The sequence below is a fragment of the Callorhinchus milii genome, unplaced genomic scaffold, assembly GCF_018977255.1.
Source record: "Callorhinchus milii isolate IMCB2004 unplaced genomic scaffold, IMCB_Cmil_1.0 Scaffold1, whole genome shotgun sequence".
Classification (NCBI taxonomy): domain Eukaryota; kingdom Metazoa; phylum Chordata; class Chondrichthyes; order Chimaeriformes; family Callorhinchidae; genus Callorhinchus; species Callorhinchus milii.
In genome coordinates this window covers 119,086,530-119,101,675 of record NW_024704742.1, presented here as the reverse complement: position 1 = coordinate 119,101,675, position 15,146 = coordinate 119,086,530, and the positions used below count along the sequence as shown (strand labels likewise).

At 50.1% G+C, this 15,146-nt stretch overlaps 1 protein-coding gene across 1 annotated transcript in view; it reads left to right on the top strand.

Annotated features, from left to right (window-relative positions):
- Positions 1 to 5,484: 5,484 nt before the first annotated feature.
- The window catches only part of slc30a5 (solute carrier family 30 member 5), a 33,029-nt gene continuing 23,367 nt past the window's right edge, over positions 5,485 to 15,146 (top strand). Inside the window, exons 1-3 of the mRNA XM_042334927.1 lie at positions 5,485 to 5,796; positions 12,119 to 12,241; positions 13,471 to 13,537. Of these exons, the coding sequence (XP_042190861.1) occupies positions 5,726 to 5,796; positions 12,119 to 12,241; positions 13,471 to 13,537 (261 nt within the window). The 5' untranslated portion in view covers positions 5,485 to 5,725. The remainder of the gene's footprint in view (positions 5,797 to 12,118; positions 12,242 to 13,470; positions 13,538 to 15,146) is intronic.

Sequence of the window (15,146 nt, the reverse complement as noted above, 5' to 3'; positions counted from 1 at the left end):
AATATACCCCACAGACAGGGAACAGATGAGGAGACATAAGACGATACCTAGGTCTTGATAATAATAATTCTTGCTTTTGATACAGTTCGCTTCACAGAACTTACTGCAAAGTATAGTTGGCTGTTTATTTTGAAGGCAAGTCCAGCAGGACTGGGATGAGTAATCTAAGAGAGCAGTGTCCTGGTCGGGCATTCATAACCAGTCAGCCATTAAGTGCACAATTAACCTGGAGGATTATTTAAAAAATTGTTAGCCAGGGAGGAACTCTCTTCTTTTCCAAAAGTATCACAGGATTTTTAACATCCTCCTGAAAACTAGCAGATGGGGCCCGTTTACTGTTTAAACCTAAAGACAGCATCTCCGACAATGATTGAGAACTGCACTGAAGTGTAGGCCCAGAATGCGACTTGTTCTCAAACATTCCCTCCCCTCACCACCAACACCACCAATTGACCAGCCAACTTCCTTCCTGAGTCCTGGATTTAGCTTCCATCTGCTAACGCCAAGAGTTGGGAAAACTGGAAACTGCTAATAGTCCTTTTTTACTCTTAACCCAGGTGGAAACTGGCTTATCTCCAGTAGAAGCAGCACTGACTGACATTTACCACCAGCAGAAATATGCTGGATTATTCCAGTCCCAGTGGTAACACACATCTCGTCATTTACATGAACTGTAGCCTGTAGGAAGACTACCTTTTTATCAGTTACCCTCAATATATTCCACAAATATTTAGTTTTTTTGGAAATAGTCTTCAGGCAGACAGCATAGTTACTCAGACCTATCTTTATACCCGGACAGACAGGCTTGCTGTGACTCTTGGCTGGCACTTTGCTCCACAAATAGTAACTGGACAGTGTGATGGTGTACAGCTTGGCCCTCTCCTCTTTAACATCTATATGCTCCATCTTGGTGACATCATTCACAGACATGGGGTCAACTTCCATATGTATGCGGATGACACCCAACTCTATCTTTCTGCCTCCACCCTCAACTCCAGGAACACTGCTGTCCCGACAGACTGCCTGTCGGACATCAAGTCCTGGATGAGGGCAAATGTCCCACAGTTGAATGTGAACAAGACTGAGGCCCTCCTGATTGGCTCACGACAGCACCTCAGCATCTCAGGCTCTGGTAACATCAACCTCCATGGTTGCACACTACAGCTCACCAACCTAGTCAGGAACCCAGGTGTCTTGTTCGACCCTCAACTGTCTTTTCTCCCCCACATTCAAGCCATAACCCACTCTGCGTTCCCTCACCTCCATAACATCTCCAGACTCCGCCACTACCTCACTCCTCAGGCCGCTGAAACTCTTGTTCATACCTTCATCACCTCCAGGCTCGACTACGCAAATGCCCTGTTTGTCGGCCTTCCCAACTCCTCCCTCCACAGACTGCAGATAATCCAGAACTCTGCAGTCCGTGTCCTCTCCTGCACCAAACTCCGTGACCCCATCTCCCCCATTCTCGCCCGACTCCACTGGTTCCCTATCCTTCAGAGGATCCAGTTCAAGATCCTGGTCTTCACATACAAAGCCCTCTATGGCCTCGACCCACCCTACCTCTGCAACTTCCTAACCCCCTACCAACCCACCCGTTACCTCTGCTCAGCCGGCTCTGGTCTGCTCCACGTCCCCTGACCCACCCGCCCCACCATTGGCAGGAGAGCCTTCAGCCACTCTGCCCCCAACTTCTGGAACTCCATCCCCCAACCACTACGCCTTGTCCCCTCCTTAGCCTCCTTCACGTTCCGCCTCAAAACCCTCCTCTTCGACCATGCCACCGGCCACCCCCCCCCTTCCCCTCCCTTACCCACACCCCACCCCCACCCCCCCCGACCCCAGCTCGGGTCTGAAATGCTGTACACTGTCCAGCGCCTTGGGACGTCCTCCTGATGTAAAAGGCGCTATACAAATGTAATCTTGTTGTTGTTGATGTCACCTCAGACCTGCTGACACTGCACGTTTCTGCATACGTATGGCAGGTCTTACTTAGCATACTGCATGTTGAAAACATTTAAAAGTGAATTTTTTAAAAAATACTTTACTTGAGTACAGCCTCATATCACAGCACTGGAACCTCATTCAGAATATGCTATAGTTTGAATCAGTCTGGTCTTCTGTTCACTGTTCTTAGAGATTCTATTTTCACTGTTTCTGGGAACGAGAAAGAAAACTTGGGGAATTGGGGGATGGGACAAATTGCATCTCACTTTGTGCAAACAAGTCTCTTGCAGATCCTGAGACAAGATACTGTTGCAGAGTGCAACATGTGTTATGTTTTATCTTGTACCTGGCTCTGTGCAGTTCCTTCGTGCTCTGGTGGATTATCGCTGATCAAAGCAGTGAAATATCCTTGTACATTCCCAATCACAGCTATCAATCTTATTTTATATAACTTAAGTCAGAGATGTCACAATAATCCATTTGGGCATCAGTCTCCTCGAAGAAATTTGCGCATCCACTCAAATCTAACTGTACCTTTTTGACTCATTTTCTCTCTGAGCTAAAGGACAAGGGGCATAATTTTCCTTAACGATGGTTATACATGTTTGTCATCGGTGGTTTTGCCGAGCGGGGGGAGGGTATATCCATAACTCGGCCAAGAACAGCACTTCTAGCTCGTGGGTGGAAAGAAAATATTTGAATATGTTTTATTTTATACTGCCCACTGAATGCACTGTGATGGATTTTTCCAGGCTGATTCTGGAGATAGCTCTGAGACACTGATAGTCCTACAGTAAGGGTCCTGTGCAATAACCACATCATTTTCTGAACTCTTCAGAGTCGATCGTGTGCTAAGTGCTAAAAATAGCAAACTTTTCATTATATCTTTATAATGGGAAATCCCAGAATAGATCCTGTAGATAAACTGAACCCTAGGAATACAGTTTTCAGTCACAATCTCAAGGACGCTGACTCAAGCTCAGGAGAAGGAAGATGAACAGACAGTTTGATATACAGTCTGACTCCATTGTAATTTGCCATTTGGATCCATAAAATGAGACCCCGTGTTTTAAAATAGCACGTTATAGTGTGGTCACTCGCAAGCACTTCTAGGGCTGTCAGGGTCACCGCTGATGCTGTTGATGTCATTGAGCCCCTCTGCACCTACAGGTCATGTACAGAAAGCCGGCTGGTGCGCAGTATCGACTACCTTGAGCATTTTGGCCTTTGCTGGGGGCTCTGTTGAAACCTTTGTGCTTTGGAGCCCAGTTAGAGCTGAAGTCAACAACAACAACCACTTGCATTTATATAGCACCCTTCATGCGGGATAGCATCCCAGAGCGCTTGAGTGAGCAAATGTGCAGGTCCACTGTGTTCCCACACTATATCTGAACCCACGGGGCACTATAACAGGGTCAGACTATAATTACACAGAGAGCAACGAATATGTGGAATACACCCAGTGAATGGAAGGAGGGAGATTGTGACAGCAAATTCAAGAGGGGATTAGCTAGCTACTGTATTTGGTGAATTTGGGCTTTGAAAGAAAGAGTGTTTTTTTTTATTTGGGGACTGGCAAGTTAAACCAGAACAGTTTTGTTCAAACTGCATTATTCAAAGTGCCATCTTTTGGATGAGATGTCAAACCGAGCCTGTCTGCCAGTTCAGGTAGATGTTAAAGATCTCATAACACTGTTCAATTAGAGAATGGAGTTTCTCTCGGTGTCCGAGCCAACAATCTCCCAAATAAAATAGGCCATTCAATTTGTAGGTGTTTGTGAGACATTGCTCTGCGCAAATTGGCGACTGCATTTCACCAACAAAATACCCAATCTCCACACTTTACAGTAAATGCTGTGAAGCGCATTAAGACGCGTCCTGATGAGAAAGGAGCAGCACCAAATGTAAGCATTATCTTTATAAAGGGGGGAGAAGGGGGGAACACTGTCAAGTGCTCTGAGATAGTACCCTCATGAACAGTACTGCCTAAATTAAGTTGTCTCTTCCAGGCCCCGCACAGTCTCGTGTGGTGTTCCTCAGGGCTCTGTCTCGGTCCCCTCCTCTTCAACCTCTACGCGCTCCCACTTGGTGATATCATCCGGTCAACTTCCACCTGGACACGGATGACACCCAACTCTCTCTCTGTCTCCACCCTCGATTCCAGGACGACTGACGTCCTGACAGACAGTCTGTCTGACATCAAGTCCTGGATGAGAGCCAACTTTCTACAGCTGAATGTCAGCGAGACTGAGGCTCTCCTGATTGGCTCCTGTCAGCGCCTCCGCACCTCAGGCACCGGCAGCATCAGCATCCACGGATTCACACTCCTCCTCACCAAGTCACTCAGGAACCCGGGCGTCTTGCTCAACCCTCAATTGCCCTTTCTCTCCCACCTCCGCTACACTGTCCGACTCTGTCACTGCCTCACCCCTCAGGCCATCAAAGCCCTCAATCGCGCATTCCTCACCTCAAGGCTCGACGACAGAAACTCCCTCCTTCTCGGCCTCCCCAACTCTTCCCTCCACAAGATCACCCAGAACTCTGCAGCTCGCGTCCTCTCCCGCACCGGGCGCCGTGACCCCATCACCCCCACCCTCGCCAGCTCCACTGGCTCCCCGTCCCTCAGAGGGTAGAATTCAAAATCCTCGTCCTCACATTCAAGGCCCTCCGCGGCTTTGCCCCCTCCTACATCTCTGACCTGCTGACCCCCTATCAACCTCTCCGCTCCCTCCGCTCAGCAGTCTCCGGGCTGCTCCATGTCTCCCGCCCTACCATCGGTGGCCGGGCTTTCAGCCTCTCTGCCCCACTCTTTGGAACTCAAGATCCTGCTTTTGGACCGTGTCTCAGCCGCCCTCTTACACCCTCTGCCTGTACGGGGGGCACTATGGCCAGTGGAGGGCGTAGTGTGGGGAGTTGTGGCCAGTGGGGGGGGGGGGCACTGTGGGGGAGTTGGGGGGGCACTGTGGGGGGAGTTGTGGCCAGTGGGGGGACGCTGTGTGGGGAGTTGGGGGGGGGGAGCGCTGTGTGGGCAGTTGTGGCCAGTGGGGGGCGCTGTGGGGAGTTGTGGCCAGTGGGGGCGCTGTGTGGGAGTTGTGGCCAGTGGGGGGCGCTGTGTGGGGAGTTGTGGCCAGTGGGGGCGCTGTGTGGGGAGTTGTGGCCAGTGGGGGGCGCTGTGTGGGGAGTTGTGGCCAGTGGGGGGCGCTGTGTGGGGAGTTGTGGCCAGTGGGGGCGCTGTGTGGGGAGTTGTGGCCAGTGGGGGGCGCTGTGTGGGGAGTTGTGGCCAGTGGGGGGCGCTGTGTGGGGAGTTGTGGCCAGTGGGGGGCGCTGTGTGGGGAGTTGTGGCCAGTGGGGGGCGCTGTGTGGGGAGTTGTGGCCATGTGGGGGCGCTGTGTGGGGAGTTGTGGCCAGTGGGGGCGCTGTGGGGGGAGTTGTGGCCAGTGGGGGGCGCTGTGGGGGAGTTGTGGCCAGTGGGGGCGCTGTGTGGGGAGTTGTGGCCAGTGGGGGGCGCTGTGTGGGGAGTTGTGGCCAGTGGGGGGCGCTGTGTGGGGAGCTCCGCTCTGCTGTGAGGCCTGTGTTGTGTCCCCGCCGCCGCCTCCAGGCCCCGCTCCGCTCTGGGTGACGGCGGGATCGAGGTCCGGGCGCCTGACTTGACGTGTCAGCCGCCGGTGTGTGTGTGTGAGTGTGTGAAGCGCGGCTCCTCCCGGCCTCTCCCTCCCTCCCTCCCTCCCCCCCGACCATGAGCAGCGGTGAGGGCTGAGGCGGCTCCCGCCCCCGAACCATGGACGAGAAATACAGCAGCAACGTGATGGCGAGCGCCAGACTGGGCCCCGTGGATGTGCCCAACTCCAGGTACATCACCACCTCCGCCTCCCGGTCACTCCAGGGCCTCCCAAGCGGGGCTCAGCCCGGCCCTCCCCCCCCCCCCCCGGCCTCCCCCCCCCCCCCCACCCCCGGCCCTCCCCCCCCCCCCCCCGGCCCTCCCCCCCCCCCCCCGGCCCTCCCCACCCCCGGCCCGGCCTCCCCCCCCCCCCCCCCACCCCCGGCCCTGGACAGCAACACAACAACAACAACAAGATTCCATTTATTGAGCGCCTTTCACGTCGGGAGGACGTCCCAAGGCGCTGTACAGTTGGGTCAGGACCCGAGCATTGGGGGGGAAATGGTCAGGGTGAGGGGAGGGAAGGGAGGGAGCGAGGAGGGGGTAGAGAGTCGAGAGGGGAGCTGAAGGCACGGTCAAAGAGAAAGGTCTTGAGACCGGCCTTGAAGGAGGAAAGGGAGGAGGCGGCGAAGGCACTGGGGGATAGAGTTCCAGAGCCTCGGGGCTGAGAGGCTGAAGGCCCGGCCACCGATGGTAGGGCGGTTGGGGCGGGGGATGTGGAGCAGACCGGAGCCAGAGGAACGGAGGGTACGGGCAGGTAGGTAGGGGGATAGTAGGTCGGAGAGGTAGGAGGGAGCAAGGCCGTGAATGGCCTTGTAGGTGAGGATGAGGATCTTGAATTCGATCCTCTGGGGATGGGGAGCCAGTGGAGGCGAGCGAGGGTGGGAGTGATGTGGTCGCGAAGCCTGGTGCGGGACAGTACACGAGCTGCAGAGTTCTGAATGACCTGCAGCTTGTGGAGGGAGGTGCCGGGAAGGCCGGCGAGGAGAGAGTTCCCATAGTCCAGCCTTGAGGTGACAAAGGCGTGGACCAGAGTTTCAGCAGCGTGAGGGGTGAGGTAGTGCCGTAGTCTGGCGATGTTCCGGAGGTGATGGAAGGCGGTGCCAGTTGTGGTGCGGATGTGAGGGAGAAAGGACAGCTCAGGGTCGAACAGAACCCCGAGGTTCCTGACTGGCTTTGAGAGGTGGAGAGTGCAGCCTTGGATGCTGATGTTGTCAGCGCCTGAGGTGCGGAGGCGCTGACGTGAGCCAATCAGGAGGGCCTCAGTTTTACGCACGTTGAGCTGAAGAAAGTTGTCTCTCGTCCAGGACTCGATGTCGGACAGGCAGCTGTCAGGACATCGGTGGTCGTGGAGTTGAGGGTAGAGGAGGAAAGGTAGAGTTGGGTGTCATCCGCATACATGTGGAAGTTAACCCCATGTCTGCGGATGATGTCACCGAGGGGGAGCATATAGAGGGTGAAGAGGAGGGGACCGAGGACAGAGCCCTGAGGGACACCGCACGAGACAGTGCGAGGGGTGGAGGAAAAACCGTTCGTGGAAACAAAGTGAAGACGATGGGAGAGGTACGACCTAAACCACTCAAGGACAGGGCCTTGAAGGTTGAGGTGGGAGGACAAGCGGTGGAGGAGGATAGCGTGGTCGACCGTATCGAATGCTGCCGATAGGTCGAGGAGGACGAGGAGGCAGAGGGAGCCCTGGTCACAGATGGTCAGGATGTCATTGGTGACCTTGACCAGGGCAGTTTCTGTGCTATGGGCAGCACGGAAACCCGACTGAAGGGGTTCGAATAATGAATGGGTGGAGAGGAAAGAGCGCAGTTGGGAGGCGACAACTCTTTCCAGAACCTTGGACAGGAAGGGGAGGTTGGAGATGGGCCGGTAGCTTGATAGCTGCGACGCATCAAGGGAGGGTTTTTTCAAGGTGGGAGTGATGGTGGCAGTTTTTAAGGGAATGGGAACAGAGCCAGAGGAGAGGGACAGGTTGACGATGTCTGTGATATGTGGGGCAAGGAGGTGGAGCTGGGAGATAAGGAGTGGAGTGGGGATGGGGTCAAGGGAGCAGGTGGTTGGTTTCAGGGATAGGATGAGTTTGGTGACAGAGGGTGGGGAAACGGGTACGAAAGTGTGTAGGGGAGGATGGGTAGGAGTCTGAGTGTGGGAGGGAGGGGTGGGGGTGGGTGGAAGTTGGAGGGGAAGTGACCGTGGAGCGAATTCCCTTGATTTGGGATTCAAGGAAATCCAGCATCTCCTCGCAGTGAAGGTTGGAGGAGATGACCTGCGCGGGGTGGCGGGGGGGACGGAGGAGTCGGGATGTGGTAGAAAACAGTAGCCTGGGGTTGTTCTTCGCCTCCAGGATTATCCTGGAGTAGAAGGACGATTTGGCCGAGGCTAGAGTGGAGCGGTAGAGCGGCCTGAGCCCCTGTCACTGGCGGCAGCTCCTTTAAATAACAATAATAATCCTTGCATTGGTCCCACAAACAGTCACGGAGTGAACGATCCATGTTATCTGAGGGATTTATTGACCAGGAATAACTCCCTTTTCCAATAGTGCCACAGGAACTGTAACCGGCACCTGATCAGGCAGACAGGGACCTGTGTTTAACATCTCATCCAAAGGAATGGAAACAATTCACAACTCCCCCAATGGAAACCATTTCTCGTCCCCCTGGAATCTCACTCAGTTTGAAACTGCGCCAGTCCCAACACACCGTATTTGCGTTTCACCCACAGCATACACACAGTAAATCCTGTGAAGTGTTTTTGAAATATCCTGACGATGAGGTAGGGCACTATTACCAAATGCGAGAATTATTGTTGTATACGGCAGCCTCCTTGGCGCGGGGTCACGTATCGGAGCGCAGTGAAGTCTCAGGCTCTAGGGTAGCAGTTGGGGTGCAGGTACGACGATTAGTTCAGCTTTTGTTCAGAAGGAAAACAGTCAGTCATCCACTCCGCACCCAATCAAGAATGAGAACCCTGTTAGTTTAAAGCGTATTGAAAATCAGTTAATTGTACCATCCCTACTGCTGCCCTGACTGAAGTCATTTCATTCAGCGAAGACTAGGATTCTACAACAACAAGAACAACATTACATTTCTATAGCGCCTTTCACGTCGGGAGGACGTCCCAAGGTGCTGCACAGGCAGAGTTACGGACCCAAGCTGAGGGTCGGGGTGGGGGAGGGGGTTGGGTAAGGGGGGAAGCAGGGAGATCAGAAGCACGGTCAAAAAGGAGGGTCTTAAGGTGGGTCTTGAAGGTGGCGAGGGAGGACTGCGAGATGGAGTTCCAGAGGGTGGGTGCAGAGTGGCGGAAGGCCCGCCCGCCGATAGTGGGGGAAGCAAGGCGGGGGACGTGAAGCAGGCCAGAGCCCACTGAGCAGAGGGAGCGAACAGGGTGGTAGGGGGTTAGGAGGTCGGAGAGGTAGGGAGGAGCAAGACCGTGAAGGCCTTTGAAGATGAGGACCAGGATCTTGAACTGTATCCTCTGTGTGATGGGAAGCCAGTGGAGTTGGGCAAGGATGGGGGTGATAGGTTCACGGCCTAGTGCGGGAGAGGACACGTGCTGCAGAGTTCTGGCTGATCTGCAGCCTGTGGAGGGAGGAGTTGGGGAGGCCGACAAGCAGTGAGTTTGCATAGTCGAGCTTCGATGTAATAAAGGCGTGTATGAGGGTTTCGGCGGGCTGCGGTGTGAGACAGTGGCGGAGCCGGGCGACGTTGCGGAGGTGGGGAAAGGCAAAGCAGGTCATGGCGCAGTTGTGGGGTAGAAAGGATAGTTGAGGGTCAAACAAGACCCCAAGGTTCCAGACTGGGTTAGTAAGGTGGAGTGTGCAACCATGGATGGTGATGCTGTCAGTGCCTGAGGTGAGGAGCGTCGAATTCAAGATCCTCATCCTCGCCTACAAAGGCCATTCACGGCCTCGCTCCCTCCTACCTCTCCGACCTACTATCCCCCTATCTACCTGCCCATACCCTCCGTTCCTCTGGCTCCGGTCTGCTCCACATCCACCCCCCCCGCAACCGCCCTACCATCGGTGGCCGGGCTTCAGCCTCTCAGCCCCGAGGCTCTGGAACTCCATCCCCCAGTGCCTTCACATTGCTTCCTCTCTTTCCTCCTTCAAGGCCGGTCTCAAGACCTTTCTCTTTGACCGTGCCTTCAGCTCCCCTCTCGACTCTCTATCCCCTCCTCGCCCCCTCCTTCCCCCCCCTCACCCTGACCATTTCCCCCCTCCTCGCTCCCTCCCTCCCTTCACCAACACAAAAAGAAACTTGCACTTTAGCTTATTGAAATGTCTCTAAAGCGCTTCATAAGTAACTAATATCAAATCTTAGTGATCGCATAGGTACATATATAGCTAGTCCACAGTAAAACATGGATCCCCAGGGAACTGAAGGAAAGCACAACCCATTGCTGCATTCTTTACCCATGATTAGACCAAGGGCGGAAGTAGCTTTAATAACATTTATGTTTTATAGTGATGTCAGTTTACAGTCCAAAAATCATTATACAGAAACAACAACACAATTACATTTGTAAAGCACCTTTCACGTCGGGAGGATGTCCCAAGGTGTTGAACAGTCGGGGATTAGGACCCGAGCATGGGGGGGGCAGGGTTATGGTGAGGGAGAGTAGAGGGAGTAGGAGGGCGGCTGAAGGCACTGTCAAAAAGGAGGTCTTGAGTCGTGCCTTGAAGAAGCAAGAGAGGGAGCAAGGTGAAGGGGTTGTGGGATGGAGTTCCAAAGGGTGGGGGCAAAGAGGCCACCGATGGTAGGGCGGAAGACGTGGAGTGGCCAGAAAGCTGGTTTATGCAGTTTACGTTATGTACATCACAACAGGAATTCAAATCTATAAGAACAAAGCTATTAAGGATAGAACATCAGTAATACCACCCTGCCTGCGAGGACCTTTGGTACATGATTAAAAGACCCTTAGTGGGAAGAATTCCTGCGCCTAATGACTGGTCAGTTCTTCTAAGTCCTGGCCAGACTGACTGGTCCATTATCAACAGTGCCTTAATACAAACCTGCTTGGCCCAGGTACCAGGCGACTGAGAGCACAAGGGTGGATTCTGAACTTCCATTGACCTGTCAACTCTGCTTCAAAGAGAACCTGTTTCCCTCCCTCCCTGCATGAAAATGTAACTCTCTGCTTTTTGCCACCCTATGCACACGAACATATGTCAGACTCCAACTCAGTCATTGTAAAGTGTTTTGAAATGTTAATAATATAATAACATCCTTGCATTTGATATAGCGCCTTTTCAAGTCCTCCAGACATCTCAAAGCGCTTCACAGAATATATACTGTAAAGTGAATGGACTATATATCGTGGGCAAAACGCGGCAGCCAAGTGCGCACGGCAGTGTCCCACAAACAGTCGTGGATTGAATGACCCAAGTTATTATTTATTTGTTTGTTTATCATTCCACATCACAGCTGTTTGTTTAACCTAACTTCCTGTGGTTTCTTTCATGTTGCTTTCATTTGAACAGGCAAAAATGTTTTCTTACTCAATTGACCCTTAACCCAGGTAATACAGACCTAATTTCTCAATCTTTCCAAGATTTCTGAACCTTAAAAAAAATCTAATTGTAGGCAAGATTAAAGTAAAAACTTCCCTGTCGTATTAACTGCTTCAAGTATAGCTGATTTTGTGAAGGGAAACGAGCATTTTTCAAATTTAAACATCAATTATTTCATACAAAGCATTGTGTAATACACACACTTTGATGTGTACGGTAACATCTATTATAATAATAATAAAAATAACATCTCTTGGGCATTCTAGCTGTTGCTCCTGGTGGCGAGATTTCTGTTCCTTCAATGTGAAAGTGTGTAAAATACCATTCACTTGGATCAGTGTATGCTGATTCACTTCCCTCCGTTCACCACATGAACTGTTCTTCATCCTCCCTTGGGAAGGGAGAAATGTATAATACTGCACTTACATGACCAACTTGTCTCCAAAATCAAACCTGTCTTCAAAGGCAACTAGTAACACACAACCTGATTTGGAGTTCAACCATCTATTCTCTCCAGAGTGGATAACTAATCTTATCCAAGATACGTGACAGTAAATGTGAAAATCTGTCTATTGATCGGGCATCAAGTTTCGCCCACAAAATATTCAGTCACTTTACAGTATATTCTGTGAAGTGCTTTGAGACGTCTCGGAAGACGTGATAAGGCGCTATATCAAATGCAAGTATTATTACTAGTATTATTAAAAATTGTAACTCTGAATGTGAACAGATGATCACTGAGCTCCCTGCTTGATGGGCAAAGCCCATCATACATGTGCTTATCTATCCTCGCATATTTTGTGGGGAAATCTAAAAGAGCAATGAAAATAACTTTGATATGTGTCAGATATTGTACCCTACTGGCCTGTAGACATTGCAGCTATTACGGTGCAAGAAATATTCATTCAGACCTTAACCTATTCGTTTCCTGAGTTATTTAATCCATGTTTTCATGTTGTGAGGTCTGATTCAGTCTTTTGATATCTCTGTTACAGGTTAACCAGATACATCGTCTTGCTGTGTCTGGCTAAATTCCTTAAGGTCCTCGGAATTTTTGAATCATATGACCTCCTTAAAGTGGTTCACATTGTCCAGTTTGTCTTCATAATCCAGTTGGGGTGAGTTTGATATATGCATGTTAAAGAGCTGCGATAATGTTTCAAAAATCTGCTGGCTTTACAGGTTTCTCTGACCTATATATGGTCACTGATGACTATAAGTTTCTTTTAAGGTGTATTGATATGTAATCGTATTGTATTGCAGAAGCCCATGAAAACTAATCTTACATTTGTAAAGCGTCTTTCACGTTAGGAGGTCGTCCCAATGCAGGGATCAGTCAGAGATCAGGACCGTGGGGTGGGCAGGGTTGGGATGAGGGAGGCCAGAGAGATAGGAGGGCGGCTGAAGGCACGGTTGAAAAGGAGGGTCTTGAGTCATGCCTTGAAGGAGGCAAGAGAGGGAGCAAGGCAAAGGGATTGTGGGAATACGTCAGATTACTTATAAAGAACACGTTCTATTATCACTGTGAGCTACAGACTCTGTAGGAGAAATAATTTGGATTTGCTTCACCATTAAAGCCTGTGCATAATTCTGTGAATGTGTTTCTCCCATTACAGGTTTCACTAAATTATAGCCAATATTTTACAAGGTTTGATTTAAGCCTATTGTATTTCACTGAAGTGATTTAATGCTCAACGTCGTCCAGTTCTTTCGGTTCAAAATTGATTTTGATTAAGCAAGGGTAGATATATAGCACTCATGGTTGACTTGGCTGGGTACGTGAGAATAAAAGAGCAGCTGTAGAGCAGAATAATAATCCTTGCATTTGATATAGCACTTTTCACATCTTCTGGATGTCTCAAAACACTTCACAGAATATACTGTAAAGTGAATTGACTGTATATTTTGTGGGCGAAACGCAGCAGCCAATTTGTCTTCATAATCCCAAAAACAGTCATGGATTGAGTGACCAAATTATTATTGTGTTTTTTTTTCTTGAGGGATTATTATCAGGCATGTGAAGTAAGGAAACTTGCCTAAGGTTCCCTGCCAAGAATCGAACCCAGGTCTCTCGCTCACAAGGCGAGCGCTCTAACCACTGGGCTACAGAGACTCCTAATGTCTCTGTGTAGCATAAACCGTCACTGTGTAGGTCAATACAATAGTAGTTTGGCAGTATCTAAAGATCAACAGCATCTTTAGAATCATTCTCTGCCTCAAAAGTATAGATCAGGCAAAATAAATTTCTGGGAAATATATATTTGCATATTGTTAACTCTATTTTTAAACCTAGAATATTAAACTGATCTCAGTGGTTAAGTTCTAACTTTGTCTTCTTTATTGTCAGATCTGCATTATTCTTGGTTTTGTTTCAAAAACCGTTTTCTTCTGGCAAATCAATTTCAAGACGTCAGGTAGGTAAACCAGGTTTTAAGTTGGTAAACCACTTCTATGATTAAACTTAACTGGATAACATAAACTCATGTGGATTTGGGTGAATAAATCTGGCAGGGTGAACATATAAGATTTACTTGTTTAAACTGAATGGACAAATCCGGTCAATGATGGACTTAATGGCTAAGTGGATTGGAACATTGTCCTTGCATTCTGACCTCATCTTTGAATCTGTGCCAAAAGCATGGGATAAAGGGATGAAACTCTGCCTTGCTGCTGCCAGTAAGGATCCTGAGTAAATGGTTTTAGGTGATATCTACCCAGTATTTTGTCAAAGAAGCCAGGGATTGGCTGGTGTGTGGAAAGGATTCTGAAGCACAATATTCCTCAGGGTTAATAATATAAAAGGAAGTATATGATCAATAAATTCTGATGAAGTCACATATCCAACATCTGGTGATTTGCATGCTGTTAAAACTGCTGTACCATATTACCTGAATTGTGCACAGAATAATGAAAGATGCGTGTGGTATTAAGAAATTTCTTCCAGATCATCTTGTATAAATATTGCTCAGCTTTTATTAAAAATCTAGCTCGAATCACAACAATGTGAAGTTAAATACAGTAGGGGTGGATAATTTGATGCAGATTATCTGATTCCAATGTAGCACATCTTGGATAAAGAATGTTAATCATTTCTCATGGTTTTGGTTAGCCAAGTGGAGAAGTGGCATCTTTGAGGTGCATTGATCAGTGCAAATATGCCATTGTGTTGGTATTTTATTGCTGTTGCAGGAGCATATATATATATATATTAACATTGCCTGAAAGGGTGGTCGAGGCCGATTCAATAACTACTTTTAAAAGCGCGGTGGACGGGTATTTGAGGAGGACGGGTCTGCAGGGTTATGGGGAAAGGGCTGGGGAGTGGGATTGACATTACATTGCTCTATTCAAAGAGCTGGTACAAACTCGATGGGCCGAATGGCCTCTTTTTGTGCTGTACGTTTCTATGATTTCCAATATCCTGACCAACACTCTCTGGTCATTCACTTCATGGTTGTTTGTGAGATATTGTGTGTGTGAATTGGCTTCTGCTTTGACCTCCAAATACACAGTCATCAACAACAACAACAACAACAACAAAATTACATTTATAGAGCGCCTTTCACGTCGGGAGGATGTCCCAAAGCGCTGAACAGTCAGATGTCGGGGCCCGAGCATGGGGGAGGGGTGGTGTAGGGGTGAGGGAAGGCAGAGAGGTGGGAGGGAGACCAAAGGCACAGTCGAAGAGAAGGGTCTTGAGACCGGCCTTGAAGGATGCAAGGGAGGAAGCGAGGAGAAGGGACCAGGGGATGGAGTTCCAGAGTGTGGGGGCAGAAAGGCTGAAAGCCCGGCCCCCGATGGTAGGGCGGGTCGGGCGGGAGACATGGAGCAGACCAGAGCCTGATGAACGGAGGGAGCGGTCAGGTCGGTAGGGATTCAGCAGGTCAGAGAGGTAGGAGGGAGCAAAGCCATGAATGGCCTTAAAGGTGAGGACAAGGATCTTGAACTCGATCCTCTGGGGGATGAGGAGCCAGTGGAGTCGGGCGAGGGTGGGAGTGATGGGGTCGCGGAGTCTGGTCCGTG